The following is a 14,600-nucleotide window of genomic DNA, read 5'->3' on the forward strand; positions in this document are numbered from 1 at the left end:
AAATATAAAATAAGTATAAGATTATAGAGGCTTATCCAGAATGCTAACAAGGCTTTGGTTTAGATATAATTTGGTAATTATATTTATATAATTTGGTAATTAGATATAATTTTCTCTTCCCCCTAAATGTTTACAAAGAATATGGAATATTTCTGTTTATTTGTTTTGTTTTTGTTTTATTTTTTACTGAAGTATAGCTGATTTACAATGTTGTATACTACTTTTGAATTAAGAAAATACATTTTTAAAAAACTGGCTCAGACAAAATTAAAAGCAAATATCAAAACTGTCTTCAAGGGAACAATTACTCAAAGCATACTATTTAAAAGAACATGTAAATCAAACTTACTGGTTCATAAACTAGACCATCTGCAGATGCAACCATTGTTTCTGCTAAATCCAATACATCTGCTCCAATATCTGCATAAAAAAGAATTAGAAGTTTTATATTCTATGCTGAGAGTCAAACTATATCCACTAACCACTAACATAAGAAAAAATAAATGGAAAAGGAAAAGAGATTTAAGGTTGTTCTTAAATGAAATCTTTTAGAAATTAATTTCCTTAATTGGATAAAATGATTTCACACTTTAAAAAATTTTGTATGAACTACTGAATTCTTGGTCTCTACTTTTCAAGCAGTAATTTAAGACACAATTTAAGATGAAAAAGCATCCTCATTTTTGAGAACTATACTGATTCAAACATTATCTATCTAGCATATTAACATTTTTCCACTTCTACCAGTATAATTAAGTGAAGCCAGCAAAGAAAACAGAGAAGGGTAACATCACCATTAACTCAAAAGATTTGGATCTGTATTTTAATATGCAGAAGTAAAAGTAAAGGGTAGTAAATTGAAACTGTGAAACAGGATATGTTTCTGGAATGTGGGTGTAAAAACCAGTATGCCAAACAAGAAAGAAATAAAGGATGTACCTAAACTAGAACTTCGATTTATAAAAATTTCCTCCAATTTTCTTTCATTTTAATTATACTAATGTGAAAGTTAACTCTCTTTATAGAGAAGAAATTTAAAGAATACAAGCTGGGGAGAAAAACAATTTGTATTTTTAAATTAAGATATCATAAAGGAAAAATAAAGTTAAAACAACCAGTGGCTTTTACTTTTTACTAGCAACTGTTTAAACCATAATCTATATATGCAATCATCAGGTTAAACACGTACTTACACTGACACTTCATGGCAACAGTAATATCTATATTGATTCTCAATTTGCTAAAAGACAAAAGGAAACATTAGAACCTACCAATTGATCAACAAAACATGATCAATATAAATCAACTGATCTATGAAAAACTTGGACTTCATACAGAATAAAATATGTCAATTAGAACTTGGATAGCATTCATATGGGCAAAACAAAGGCACTTTAAAAGTAAAAATTCTATTTTGTAATTATTCCAAAAGTCTTTCTGATTTCACAAGTTTTTAACACAGTATCCTTCATTTTAATGGCAATTCTACAATTAGTAAGCCCAAGCAACTCAGAAAAAAGTATTAACCTCTGTTTACATAAACCTTACGTAGACTATGCCATTAAACAATACAAAACTTTCAAAATCAAAAGTTAGGAATTGAAAGCCTTTCTCTCCTTATTTACCAAATAAATACCAGACATCAGGCCTTGTACCTGATGTCCTACAAATACTATCCTCTTTATTCTTTACCATGGACCTATAAAGTAGATAGCTTCAGTTCTACAAATAAGCCAATGGTGTTTACAGCAGTTTAAATAAATGCCTGGCTTAAGACCACATAACTACTGAAGTGGCATATTGGAAACTAGTTCTGTGTGACTCAAGATAAATGTACCCAAATTACCAGAAAAAAAAAAAAAAAACCTGATTCTTATTTTTGCATGGCCTTTTAAAAAGGCTCAACCAATGCCTTATTTTCAAATATTTAGTTCAAATCAAATTAATTTTCAAATATCAGAATCAGTGCCATGAATAACAGAATGAGTACAATCAGGATCAGTCCTGTCCTGCGCTTCCTATCAAAACTTTTTTTCACTCTAATAATTTTCATCTGGTTTCAATAGGGAGTACAGATTTTTAGAACTTCACGGAGTCTTAAAGTAGTCTAGAGTTCAAATAGTGTTCTAAATAACCCTGGGGTTTAGGCTCAGATTTATAGGAAGAGGGTGAGGTCAAGCAGACAGGCTTCTGGGCATCCCCACTACACTTATGTGGTGAACTACATGACTTCATTTAGAAAGAATAAAAATTATTTCATTGGTGCTAAAAAAAAACCAAAATAAGAAAAACAACAAATTCCTTAAAAACTAATGGCATTAAGAATAACACTGATGTTATAGATCAAGAAACTGAGGCCCAAAAGAAGTCAGTTGTATGACTTGCCCAAGGTTACACAGCAACTATTACAAATGTTGACTGACTGAATTCTCACTGACCTGAAGAGGAAAGTACTATAATTAGTATCCCCATTTTACAGAAAACGAAACTGAAGCACACGCAGAAATAGATTTAGTAAGTTCCCTAAAGTCACATACCTAGTAAATGGCAGAGCTGGGATTGTAACTGAGAAGTAAATGTTTCCTGCTATCTAGTGCAATCTAAGTATTATAAACCTGTTATCTTCAATCAATTAAAAAATCCAAATAATACAAATAAAGTATATTTTGTCTCCTAATTAAGGTACTAATATTTTCAAAGGTTTAAAAGTGATGCTGTTTACCTTAAAATATAGTTTATACACAATTTACAACAATCAAGCTATAAGCATAAACAATGTAACCTTAGACAATTTATTTTCCAGTTCACACAGATCAGTAAGATATTTCAAAATCTAAAGAGTAAACAATTTCAAAACATCAAACAATTTCCGTCATTTCAACATCTAAGGAAAAACATATTCTCCTAACCTTTTTAAACAAATGCATATTCAATCAGAGGACCTTTCTCTTAGAATTTAACCAGTATTCAAATTATTCTAAAATGTTTTACCTAATGCATACGATTAATGAGGATTTTTCAGTACTATTTCTTCAGAATTAAAATAAACCAAGTATAAAAGGTTAGATTTTTTTTTAAATATGTTACCTTCAGAGCAATTTAAATCTAAAGGTATTTCAAAAAAAAAGTTACCTAGAAAAATCCTTGTCTACTTCATATTCATACTTCATCCATGTATCTTGATATACTGAAAATTCCATTATAGTTAATAAAGCCATAGTGGTAAATGCTATTAGAGAAACTGAGAAACCAACAAAAAAGGAAAGAATTAAAACAATTTTTAAAAGGTAAACAGCAGAAAACCATTTTAAGTAAGATTAAAATTAGCAAAGAATACCCTAATATGATTGCCACGTGAATGAATACAATAAAAGGTTTTTCTTAAAATAGTCTATAAATTTTTTTCTAAAACAGCTCAAAAATGAAGATTTAATGAACACAAACATTTGCACTATTGAGAAAGCATTTTATTTCTTCAATACGAAGGACATTTCTCACTAAATAGATTTGTCAAAATTCTACAAATACATAAAACTTTTACCTTGTTATATATAGCAGTGTCACAGATAAGATAAATGATGAAAGTAAGCATAAGTTTCACAACACAAATTTGAAAGTAGTCCCCTCATAATTAAAAATGCATCCATGCCTATAGTCCAATTAAAAAAAAAACTAGCTTAATTTCTTAGATCCTAAGAATCCACAACAATCTGTGTCAGAAACTCAAATAACATCTCCAAATCTCTAATAAAACTTCCTACTTTGAAAGCTCCTAAGTATTTCACTTCATTTATAAAAGTAAAATATCTAACAAAAAGAAAAAGCACTATCATATACTATGACAAACTGCACTTAAAATGGATTGTGCATCAAGAACTTGTACTATTTTCATTAACAAAAGTTAATCACAAGAGATTAGAAATAGCAAGCAATTTATTATACATTTTACTAAATGAAATGTCAATCTTATGGGAAGTATATTGTCTTATCAGCTCTTCATGGGGAAAGAAATAATAGTTAATACTGTTATAGTTGCGTATTTTTCTGATATATTTCATTATTTATTTATTTAATAAATACTACTATCCGTACCAGGCACTGCTCTGAGCATTTTATAAATATTAATTTATTTAATTGCTACTGCAACTCTACCTGGCAAATACTGATATCATCCCCATTTCATGGAAGAAGAATCTAAAGCATAGACAGATTAACTTCCTCAAGATCAAGTATTTAGGAAGGGGCAGAGGTGGAATTTAAATCCAGACAGTCTGATTCCAAAGTCTAAGCTCTTAACTATTACCCTATGCTGCCTCTCTTCAGTAATGTGAAATTTAAGAATTTTTATTATAATGTCTAAATTGACGTATTCTTAACCAAAACAGACTGAGGCAGTTTCAACATCATTAAACAACTTCAATTCTATTTACATATAATAATCTTGTTAATATACGTATACATAACTCAAGAGCACCAAAGCAGTAAAACTGGATTAATTTGTTCAGTAATGTTTTAATAAACACTGCTAAATGCATAGACTGCACTGGGTTGGATGTGAAAAAGAATATATATAAGAATAAAATTAAGGCAAATAGTGTGGCATGAGGACAGACCAACTATAAAGTTACTGCACAGTTCACTGATGAATTCTTCCTCATGGCTACATTTCTGTATGCTCTTGGTTGATAACTTAGAAGTTGCACTTACTGAAGGAGTTTTAATTTGAACTGATACTCACCTGTACCCCCACTGGCTGAAGTCTCTACATAGCTGTCAGGAACTTTCGGAAAGGCATCCAACTCTTTCACCAAACTTAAGGTTTTCTTCCGATTCAGTCGCCTCATCTTCAGGAAAACCTTCTTCTTCTTTCATATAGTCATGCTAAGGAATAAAAAATGAATAAATGAATCCTCCAAATAGATTAAAAGGTTTCTTTTATTTTTAGATAACTGACAAATGTCCTTGGAACAACGTAACATTCTTATTCCTCCTTGAGAAGAAAAAGCTTAACACTTATTATCCACACCTCTTTTTTCTCCACTTCCACCCTGACAAAAAAGTACTAATGACAGGCAATTTACACACACAAACACATTAAATAGCCAAAAAAAGTGAAAATCAATTCAATTACATTTGTAATATTTGAATATAGAAATTAAAATAAAGTTTTTCTCCTATGAAATTAACAAAACATATAAAAATAATACATTCCCATTAATGGATGACAATGAAGTAAAGCAGATATGCTCATACACTGCTAACAAGAACATAAATATTCACCACTCTTATTCTAAGTAAATTCCTTTTTTAGGAATGTATCCGAAGGAAAATATCTGTGTTGTGCACAAAAATTTGATGAGGATATTTCTTGTATGGCTATTTTTAAATATTGAAGATAGAAACGAACTCCTCGTATCCAATATACAAATTACAGTGAATTAAAAGTTCTAAATCTATGTAAACACTGAAAATCTTATAAAAGAAAACATTTAATGATGTAAGAAAATACTCATAATACATTAAGCAAAGACCAGAAGGCCATATGCCAGTTTTATGGGAGACAGGGAAAAAGATATATGGGAAACAAACTGAAAGCCTATATACAAAATGTTATAAGTAGATCATGGGAGGATTTTGTCTTCTTTACAAAATTTTGTTTTTTCCAAATTATCTGCTTTTATAATAAAAATACTATTTAAAAATTGCTTGCTATTCTCTTTTTGATCAATATGCCAACTACATCTAAAATATGCTAGCCATAAAAATAACTGAAATCTCAAATATTTATATAATTTTTTTTTTTTTTTTTTTGACATCGGCAGGCGAACTCTCAACCACTGCGCCACCAGGGAAGCCCTTTATATAATTTTTTTTATACGACTGATTTATATAAATAATATTATAGTTGATACTACAAGCATTACCAGAAATCAAAGTTGTATTGATAAAATCAACACATAACAGAATAAGTTAAATGGTTGAAAAAGTCACTAAAAGAATGTCTCTAGAAGAAAGCAGAAAGACTTGTCTGAAATCTAAGTAGGATTAATACAGAAAGAACAGACCATAGAAAGAGTATTCATGGAGAAAAAATGAAACTCAGGGAAGTAAAAACTGGCAGTAATCGTGAACACTGTCCAAAAGAGAGCAGGACCTAACTAGAGGCACTACTAATCAGTCCATGAAGGAGCCACTGCCCTAAAATGAAGCTAAATGCATTCATGGGTTGATTTCATTTGCCATTATAAATACCCAACTAACTCCCCTTGCTGATTCCATGCTCAAAAGTGGCCTTCAGAATATAATTTTGCATTTCATGTATATGGTTTTCCTAAGGAAAAAAAAGAACATGTAGACAAGAGATGACAGTGTTTGATCCCCATGACAGTTATAAAACTGCTCTTCTCGGGCTTCCCTGGTGGGACAGTGGTTGGGAGTCCGCCTGCTGATGCGGGGGATGTGGGTTCGTGCCCCGGTCCGGGAGGATCCCGTGTGCCGCGAAGCGGCTGGGCCCGTGGGCCATGGCCACTGGGCCTGCGTGTCCAGAGCCTGTGCTCCACGTTGGGAGAGGCCACAACAGTGAGAGGCCCGCATACTGCAAAAAAAAACAACAAAAAACTGCTCTTCTCATCTGTAAATTAAGCTTCTGAGTGTTTATTAAGCATAAGCCATGTTCAAGTTTGTTCAACTCAGTAATCAAATTTATTTTCTGTACCTGCTTAGCAGTAACGGCACCAAGACTGACCCTTCTTCCATCTTTCAATTTATATTCTTTCCTACAGGGGCTAAATAATAAATATGTTCAAGCCACTTATCTTTAAGACAAAACTCTCCACGTAAGCTCAAGTCCAACTCCAACTACTGTATAGATCTCCAGCTGCATACCTACAGCAAAACTTAAAGGTATGAGTTGTCCGTATTCATATACTGAGACTACTTCCTCGCCTCTCAACTAAATTTGCTCTCAGCAAGGTTATTAACAACTTGCTTAGTACCAAACCCAACGGACAATTTTTAGCCCTTAATCAATTTTGCTTCTGAGAAAATATATTTTCTCACTTATTCATCACTTCTTTTTCTCCTTGAAACAGTCTCTTACCCTGGCTTAGGTAATACTATACTCCTGATTTTTGTTTTACCTCTAAGATCTTCTTTGGCTTATTTTGCAGATTCTTCTTCCTCTCAGAGGGCACTAGGCCCTCCTCCCAACCTCCACACTTCCCCCAAGTGATCTCCCCATCCCTTCCATTTCTATCTACATGTTGATTCCTCTCAAATCTTTATTCCCAGTCCAAATCTTTCTGCAGACATGTATATCTTTTTCCCTTCTATTACATTTTCATTAGGGCATTCCAGAGACAATTCAGACAAAACAAGTCTAAAAATAAATACTTCACCCTACCAAACCTGTTTCTCCTCCTGTGTCCCTATATTCGTTAATGATGACACATGCACCCAAATGCACAAGCTAGAAACATAAGTTGCATCCTTAGACTTAAACTCTTCCTAAATTTCTCTCAAATCTGTCATTTCTTTTCCAGGCCCATTGAGAAGTTCCTTACTAGAAGCCTAGTCTCAGCTGCCATAATCTATCTCTGCATTGCTTCAGTCTTCAATCTTTCAATTCACTCTCCACACTACAATCAATAATATTTTTAATACGTAAAACTGATCATATAAATTTTATTTTAAAATATTTTTATAGGTCCCCATTACATTTAAAGAGTTTGGACCTATCCTAACATGGTTTACAAAGCACTCAAAACACAGGCCCTGCTTACCTCTCTTCAAAACCCAATCCCTCAAAGTCTTAGTTCCAACCATACTAAATCACTTTCTATTCCTTAAACATGCTATTCTCTCTACTATAAATATCCTTCCCCCACTCCCCCACCTCTACATTTGGCTAACTCCTATTTACTCTTCAAGTCTCAGTCTAAGTATCTCTCTCAGGGGAAAAGAAAAACTTCTATGACCTCAAACATATGAGTTATAGCATGGCCTCCTAGAACACTGTGCCTTTATCACACTATTTACACTTGCTTGTTTAATTTTGTTTTCTCCATTGTAATTTTAGGGCAGGAACCATGTCTAACTTAATCTTTGTATCTCCAATGCACAGCAGGTTACTTGATAAATATTTATGGAAGGAAGGAAAGAAGGAAGGTGGGAAATTTCCCCAGAAAAACTCACAGTAGCACAGCTTTCCAATCAAAACAGTCATACTTAGATAAGTAAATATGTAAAAATATAAGATCTACAAGAAGAATTTTTGTTTTGCTCACTACAGTATATCCCTAGCACCTACAACAGTGGTTGGCACATAGTAGGTATAGCATTGTTGAGCAAATGAATAAAACTGTGAATTTTACTTTCTAAATTTTCTATATTGTAATGAGCTCTATAAATGCTTTCTTGTAAATTACATGTAAGTATAAAGATATGGAAAGCAGCTAGTTTTACCAACCCTCTAACACTTCATATAACCTATCCAGCACTCCTCCCTTAATCATCTAACTAGTGTACTCACTTGGCTCTCTCTCCCAGCCTCTGGCTTCTTCCATTCCTAGTTTTCAGGATTCCATGGCCTGACCCTGAGGGCATGCATAGGGCACTCTCACTGCCTCTCCCCCATCCCCGGATAGAAAGGTGGACAACAGCAGGCTGTGCCTCACCTTCTGCTAAGACAGCTCTATTCTACAATGGAGGACCTTGCCACTCTGCTGCTGCTCCAGTCCCATTCCTGTTAGCTCAGCATTAACCGACATCCAAAAATTCGTTCCACCTCGAATACTTGCCAATCTACTCTATAGAGCCACTGTTCTGATATGAACAAGTCATCCAATAACTTCCAGTTTTTCTAAAAGCAATTCTTCTACCTGCTCTTTATGAAACATAACATTCTCCTGGTGGTAATTATCTTTGAATCATACTTCATTTCTGAGACTCACAGGTAAAGAAGTAGCATGTTTTAACATGATATCTCAAACATCTCTTCCCTTTTCAAGTCTATCTTCTAATAATAATAATAAACACACATACTACATTAGAATTATAGCTAACTTTCATATTATATGCTAGGTATTATTTGAAGCACTTTATATATTAAATTCATTTAATCCTCTAAAGGACTCTACAAAGTAAATACTATTTTTATTCACTTATAGATAAGGAAACTGAGGCACAGACAGTTAAGTATTTTCTTTTTTTTTTAAATATTTATTTATTTGGTTGCACCGGGTCTTAGTTGTGGCAGGCGGGCTCCTTAGTTGCGGCTCCTGTACTCCTTAGTTGCAGCACACGGGCTCCTTGGCATGCAAACTCTTAATTGCTGCATGCATGTGGGATCTAGTTCCCTGACCAGGGATTGAACCCGGGCCCCCTGCATTGGGAGTGCAGTCTTACCCACTGCGCCACCAGGGAAGTCCCCAGTCAAGTATTTTCAAGGCCCACACAGCAGGTGGTAGAAACTGGATTCACTGCCAAGCAGCTTGGCTCCAGAGTCCATACTCCAACCCACAGTGTACACTAACTCACTTCAGCACTTGATTCATCTTCCATTAACACCTGGATATATTTAGAACTTCCTTAATGACTTCAGCACCTGGATCATTCACTGCACTTCTTCCCCACTCCATCACCACCCTATGACACTCAGTCTCGGGCACTCATTCAAAATGATAATCCTTTTACCATGTAAGCCTAACAGATATTCTCCAGTGACTTCCATCTTAATTCTATACAAAGCCACACATGAACAAGGCCATGCTTTGGCTCCTCTTAACTTTTAAAACTGTCCCACCTCTAATATCCAAATCACCAATTTTCCTCTCTGAGCAGAAACAATTAACCTTCCAGCTCTTTAATTTCCTCACTAGGGAAGAATCTACTCTTCATTTTCCCTGTGTTCTCAATCCCTTGGATTCCTCCCAGTCATTCAGTTCCACTGCTCCCATTCCCACTCTATTTGCCTCTCCATCCAGCTCAGTCAGACATTTTCAAAAATGCATTTAGAAAGACCCTAGATCAGTGGTTTCCAGAACCACAGAACTGCCATTCTGTTACAAAAGTTTCTAGTCTGTACCTAAGTGAAAAAAAACAAGGACAATATAGGATTCTTTTTTTAAGTTAAATTTATTCAGTTTAAAAATCTGTCTTTTATTCTGAGATTATTTCCTTCGTTTTTTTTAATGTGTCAAATGTCCTTTCTTTTATGAAATGATAAAATTAGATAGAAAGTTTTTTGTTTTTGGATATCTTTCTTTAATAAAATTAAAAACTGCAATTCTAGGGCTTCCCTGGTGGCACAGTGGTTGAGAGTCCACCTGCCGATGCAGGGGACACGGGTTCATGCCCCAGTCCGGAAAGATCCCACATGCCGTGGAGTGGCTGGGCCCGTGAGCCATGGCCGCTGAGCCTGTGCATTCGCAGCCTGTGCGCACCAACGGGAGAGGCCACAACAGTGAGAGGCCCGTGTACCGCAAAAAAAAAAACAACAAAAAAAAACTGCAATTCTATATCAGTCCTTAAGTCCAGCCCCTTTCCCTGATTTTTTCTATACATTTTTTGTACTGATTAACAAAATTTAGGAGCCATTATGCTAGATTCCTTTGCCCATTGGTTGGTGATGCTCTTCATACTTTGACAATCTCCAGTCCAGTATCATATCTTCAATTTCTCTCCTGAACTGTTGTGTATACTAAAAAATAAAACAAGCAAATTCCAGGAAGTCACTGATAACTGAGACTAAGACAATGCTTTGAAAAACTGCATAAGAAATAAGAAACCACCTTTCATGCTGGAACACAGAGACACATTATCAACACTCAATCTAAGAAATGTCAAACAGCTAGTATTTCATCATCTGTGTCCACGTGAATATAATGAAACTATCAGATGCTTTGCCAAAATTAAAATATAGAATTCATGACACTTTTATGGTCTGCTGAATTAAGTTTAATTACTTCTTCAAACAAAAATGGAGACATAATTTATCTTCTGCTACCCACACTTTATGAGCTAACTTCTATTTTTAATGTATATTTAACAATATGAGAAATATTTAATTGGTTAATACACACGGCCATTGTTGCGAGTTGAACTATGTCTCCCAAAAGGATACTTTTAGGTCCTCACCCCTGGTACCTGTGAATGGGTCTTATTTGGAAATATTTGGGTTTTTAAAGATGTTAAGAGACCATACTGCATTAAGGTGGCCCAAAATCCAATGACTGGTGCCCTTTTAACAAGGCCATGTGAGAATACACAGACACACAGGGGAGAATGCCATGTGAAGACAGGCAGAGATTAGAGTGATGTATCTACAAGCCAAGGAGCCAAGGATTGCCCAGATGCTAGAAGAGACAAGGAAGGTTTCTTTCCTAGAGCTGTCAGAGGGAGTATGGCCCTGCTGACACCTTGATTTCAGTCTGGTAGTCTCCCAAACTGTAAGAGAACAAATTTCTAGTTTTTAAAGCCATCCAGTTGGTAATTTGTTATGGCAGTCCTATGAAACTAACACAAGCCATTAATAACAATGAGAAAGGAGATGGAACAAATATTATCCAGTCTATCACTGAACTTCAGAAACGAAAAGCAAAACTATGACTTATATGTAATTTTAAACTACTTGACAATATTGCATTAGAATACAATAAATTTTATGAAAGATAACTTAGTTTCACTTTACAAATACTAGATATCAAAAAAGTACTCATTCTTTTTACTTTAAAACTTTTTACAAGAGTTAAATTTTGTTTTTAAAATTATTTACACTAACATAATTCAAACAAATCTAATAACTTCCAAGTGATTTAAAAAAAAAAAGGTTTACTTGGAAGCCAAGTAAGATGGTATAAATGTGAGTTTTTTGTGATCAAAAACACTTGGGGGACTTCTAGGCACTTATCAGCTATGTGATGAACTTGAAAAGATCCTCAACTTCTCAGAATTCTTTTATAATTTTGTTTTAAAAGGAGGGAGGGAGACATAATGGTTACCTCACAGTTTTTAATCAAGATAAAAATGAGTCATTTGATAAATATCTGTTTCTAATTCTCAAAAGAAATGCAAAGACTTGTAGGATATTTGAGGTTTATGTTAAAGTCTTTAGGAAGGTGGGAAAGTGAAGTTAGGTGATAATAACATGAATAGACTGAGGATCATACAAATTGATAGAATGAAAGTTAAAAGAAGAGACTATAGAGTGATGGCAACACAACAATTTGTAAGTACCTAGTAGCAAGATGAAGCAAAGACAAATCTCCTCCTCCTCAAAGAATGGTTTGACTACAGTAACTGCTCAATAAAAGCATACAAAATTGAATTAAATTAATTGAATTAAACAAGTAAGGAAAGTGTGAGGAAAAGGTCAGTGACACATGAAATTATATATATATATATATATATGTATATATATTTTTTTTTTTTGCTGTACTCGGGCCTCTCACTGTTGTGGCCTCTCCCATTGCGGAACACAGGCTCCGGACGCGCAGGCTCAGCAGCCATGGCTCACGGTCCCAGTCGCTCCACGGCATGTGGGATCTTCCCGGACCAGGGCACGAACCTGTGTCCCCTGCATTGGCAGGCAGACTCTCAACCACTGCGCCACCAGGGAAGCCCACATAAAATATATTGACAACAGAATGAAGTTCCCCAAAAGCAAGGAGAATGGGTTATCAAGGCACCTAGGGCAGAAATGACCTAGAACTGACCTAGACTTAAGTAAGACTGCATGGAGTAGTAGAAAGAGGAATCTGTACCTTAGTAATTAAGAGAGGATAACGGCTTAAGAAAGCAAGCAATTGGAAGATGGAGTTTAAGGACATTTTAACCATATAGACTGAAGAGTTTAATCAATTTTGGAATCAAAGAAATTACTTATAAAAGCATCTTCTTCAGTCTATATTTTGACTAAGAACAAAGGCAACATTTTGTGAGTAGGTATAGAAGTTAGAAAAGAAAAATTTTAAAATAACAAGAGCTAACATTTAATGAAAGTTAACTGTATGTCAGGCATTGTTCTAGGTGCTTTGTATGTTTTAGCTCACTCGATCATCACCACTCACTTTCTGAGTTGTATTATTATTATTCCCATTTTGCAGATAAGGAAACTAAGACAGAAAGAGGTTAATTTACCCATCATGACATTAAGAGGCAGAATCAGAATAAATATAGAAAAACTGTTGAATAGGATTTGGAGCATGCACAGACTGCCTAAAGAGTAACTTCTATTAAAAATGTTTCACTATTTCTTCCAATTAAATGACTAATCCTCAAAGAAATTTATTATTTTTTCTAATTATTTTTTGATGCTGTTGTTCCAAACTAGTACTGATTTCCTCTGAGACTTTCAAGCTTGATATATTTTTATGATTTGTACCCTCAAACAATTACAGCAGTCAGTTGTGACTGAAGTTCATCATCAAAAAGAAAGAAATTCCGCCCCACGTTCTCCCCCCAAAGAATACCATGAAATTTTTTTTCATGTTTTTCCTCTAAGAGAACTGGAATAACTGCATCAATTTGGAAATATCAATAAACAAATTAAGTAAACAAACATAAGTCCTGAATTCTTCAGTGAACAAGCCTAATTCATTTCTTTATAATGGCTGTACACTAGAGTTCAATGAAATACCTAAGTACAACTGCAAACAAATAAATAAATCCCGTTTTTAACTGTATCTTTATCTGTTTCTGTATCTTCATCTTTAACTGATTCTGAAAGCCAGTCTTGCATCATTTTAACCGGTATTTTGTAACTTTGTGTTGTCTCGAGGGCGCTAAATCCTAAATATAAAAGTTACTGGAACGTGTTTTCTCAAACAATGACCTATTAATTCTATATACTACCAATACCCAAAGCTATTCTCTACCACGAGCTGACATGTTATCTAACAAGGGCTTCTTAACTCTTCAAGGGTTTCAGAAAAGTGGTGACACTCGGACCTGTCTCTCCTACAGCATCTCACCCTGCCCTGCCCCTTTCTCAATTTCCTAAGCGGCGTGCGAACCTCCCGAGGCGAGGCCAAGACCTCGTTCTTTCTTAGAGAGCACAACTTGCTGCGAAGAATTTGGTATCTGAAATGGGTATGGGAGCCAGACACCCGGGACGATCGGGACACTATCAGGCTGGTCTTCACAACGCGGGACCCTCCGCCCCTGCGGACTGGAGGAGCCACCGGGGCACGGGGCACTGTGAGAAGCAATGGGCCAGGGTCAGCAGCTATGGGGACGCAGCTAAACTCCTTCAAGTTGGAAGACAGCGGAGAGACATTGGACCAGGAAAAGGAGCTTCCAAGCGCAGCGCTGCCCAGGGTCCTGCCAGTAACGACCCCGGGGAAGGTAAGTAGACGGCTCCCCGAATCGGCCCGCTCTCCGGAAGAGAGGAACTAAGACAGGGAGCTAACGCTATGACGGGCTCTCACCCCTTTAACCACATTCGTGCCCTGAACAGCCCTGGAACAAACGAGAAAACAGCACCCGGCGAGGGTTCAGTATTTTACCTTGTGCTACGGTCCCAGCCGACCGCCATGTTTCACAGAAGCCCGGTCGCCCGGGCTCCCGTTTACCCGGAAATATCGCGAGAACAAAAGCGACTA

At 35.4% G+C, this 14,600-nt stretch overlaps 1 protein-coding gene across 2 annotated transcripts in view; it reads right to left on the bottom strand.

Moving 5' to 3' along the window:
• Positions 1–14,587, bottom strand: part of ERGIC2 (ERGIC and golgi 2) — a 38,721-nt gene extending 24,134 nt beyond the window's left edge. Inside the window, exons 1-5 of one of the 2 annotated variants that reach the window (XM_024733327.1) lie at positions 14,505–14,587; positions 4,739–4,881; positions 3,133–3,187; positions 1,194–1,240; positions 350–420 (exon numbers count right to left, since the gene is read on the bottom strand). In XM_024733327.1, coding sequence (XP_024589095.1) covers positions 350–420; positions 1,194–1,240; positions 3,133–3,187; positions 4,739–4,844 — 279 coding nt within the window. In that variant the 5' untranslated portion in view covers positions 4,845–4,881; positions 14,505–14,587. Of the gene's footprint in view, positions 1–349; positions 421–1,193; positions 1,241–3,132; positions 3,242–4,738; positions 4,882–14,504 lie in introns of both variants that reach the window. The other variant, XM_024733326.1, reaches the window with a different exon arrangement.
• Positions 14,588–14,600: the final 13 nt, after the last annotated feature.

Source organism: Neophocaena asiaeorientalis, unplaced genomic scaffold (assembly GCF_003031525.2).
Source record: "Neophocaena asiaeorientalis asiaeorientalis breed wild unplaced genomic scaffold, Neophocaena_asiaeorientalis_V1.1 scaffold150, whole genome shotgun sequence".
NCBI lineage: Eukaryota > Metazoa > Chordata > Mammalia > Artiodactyla > Phocoenidae > Neophocaena > Neophocaena asiaeorientalis.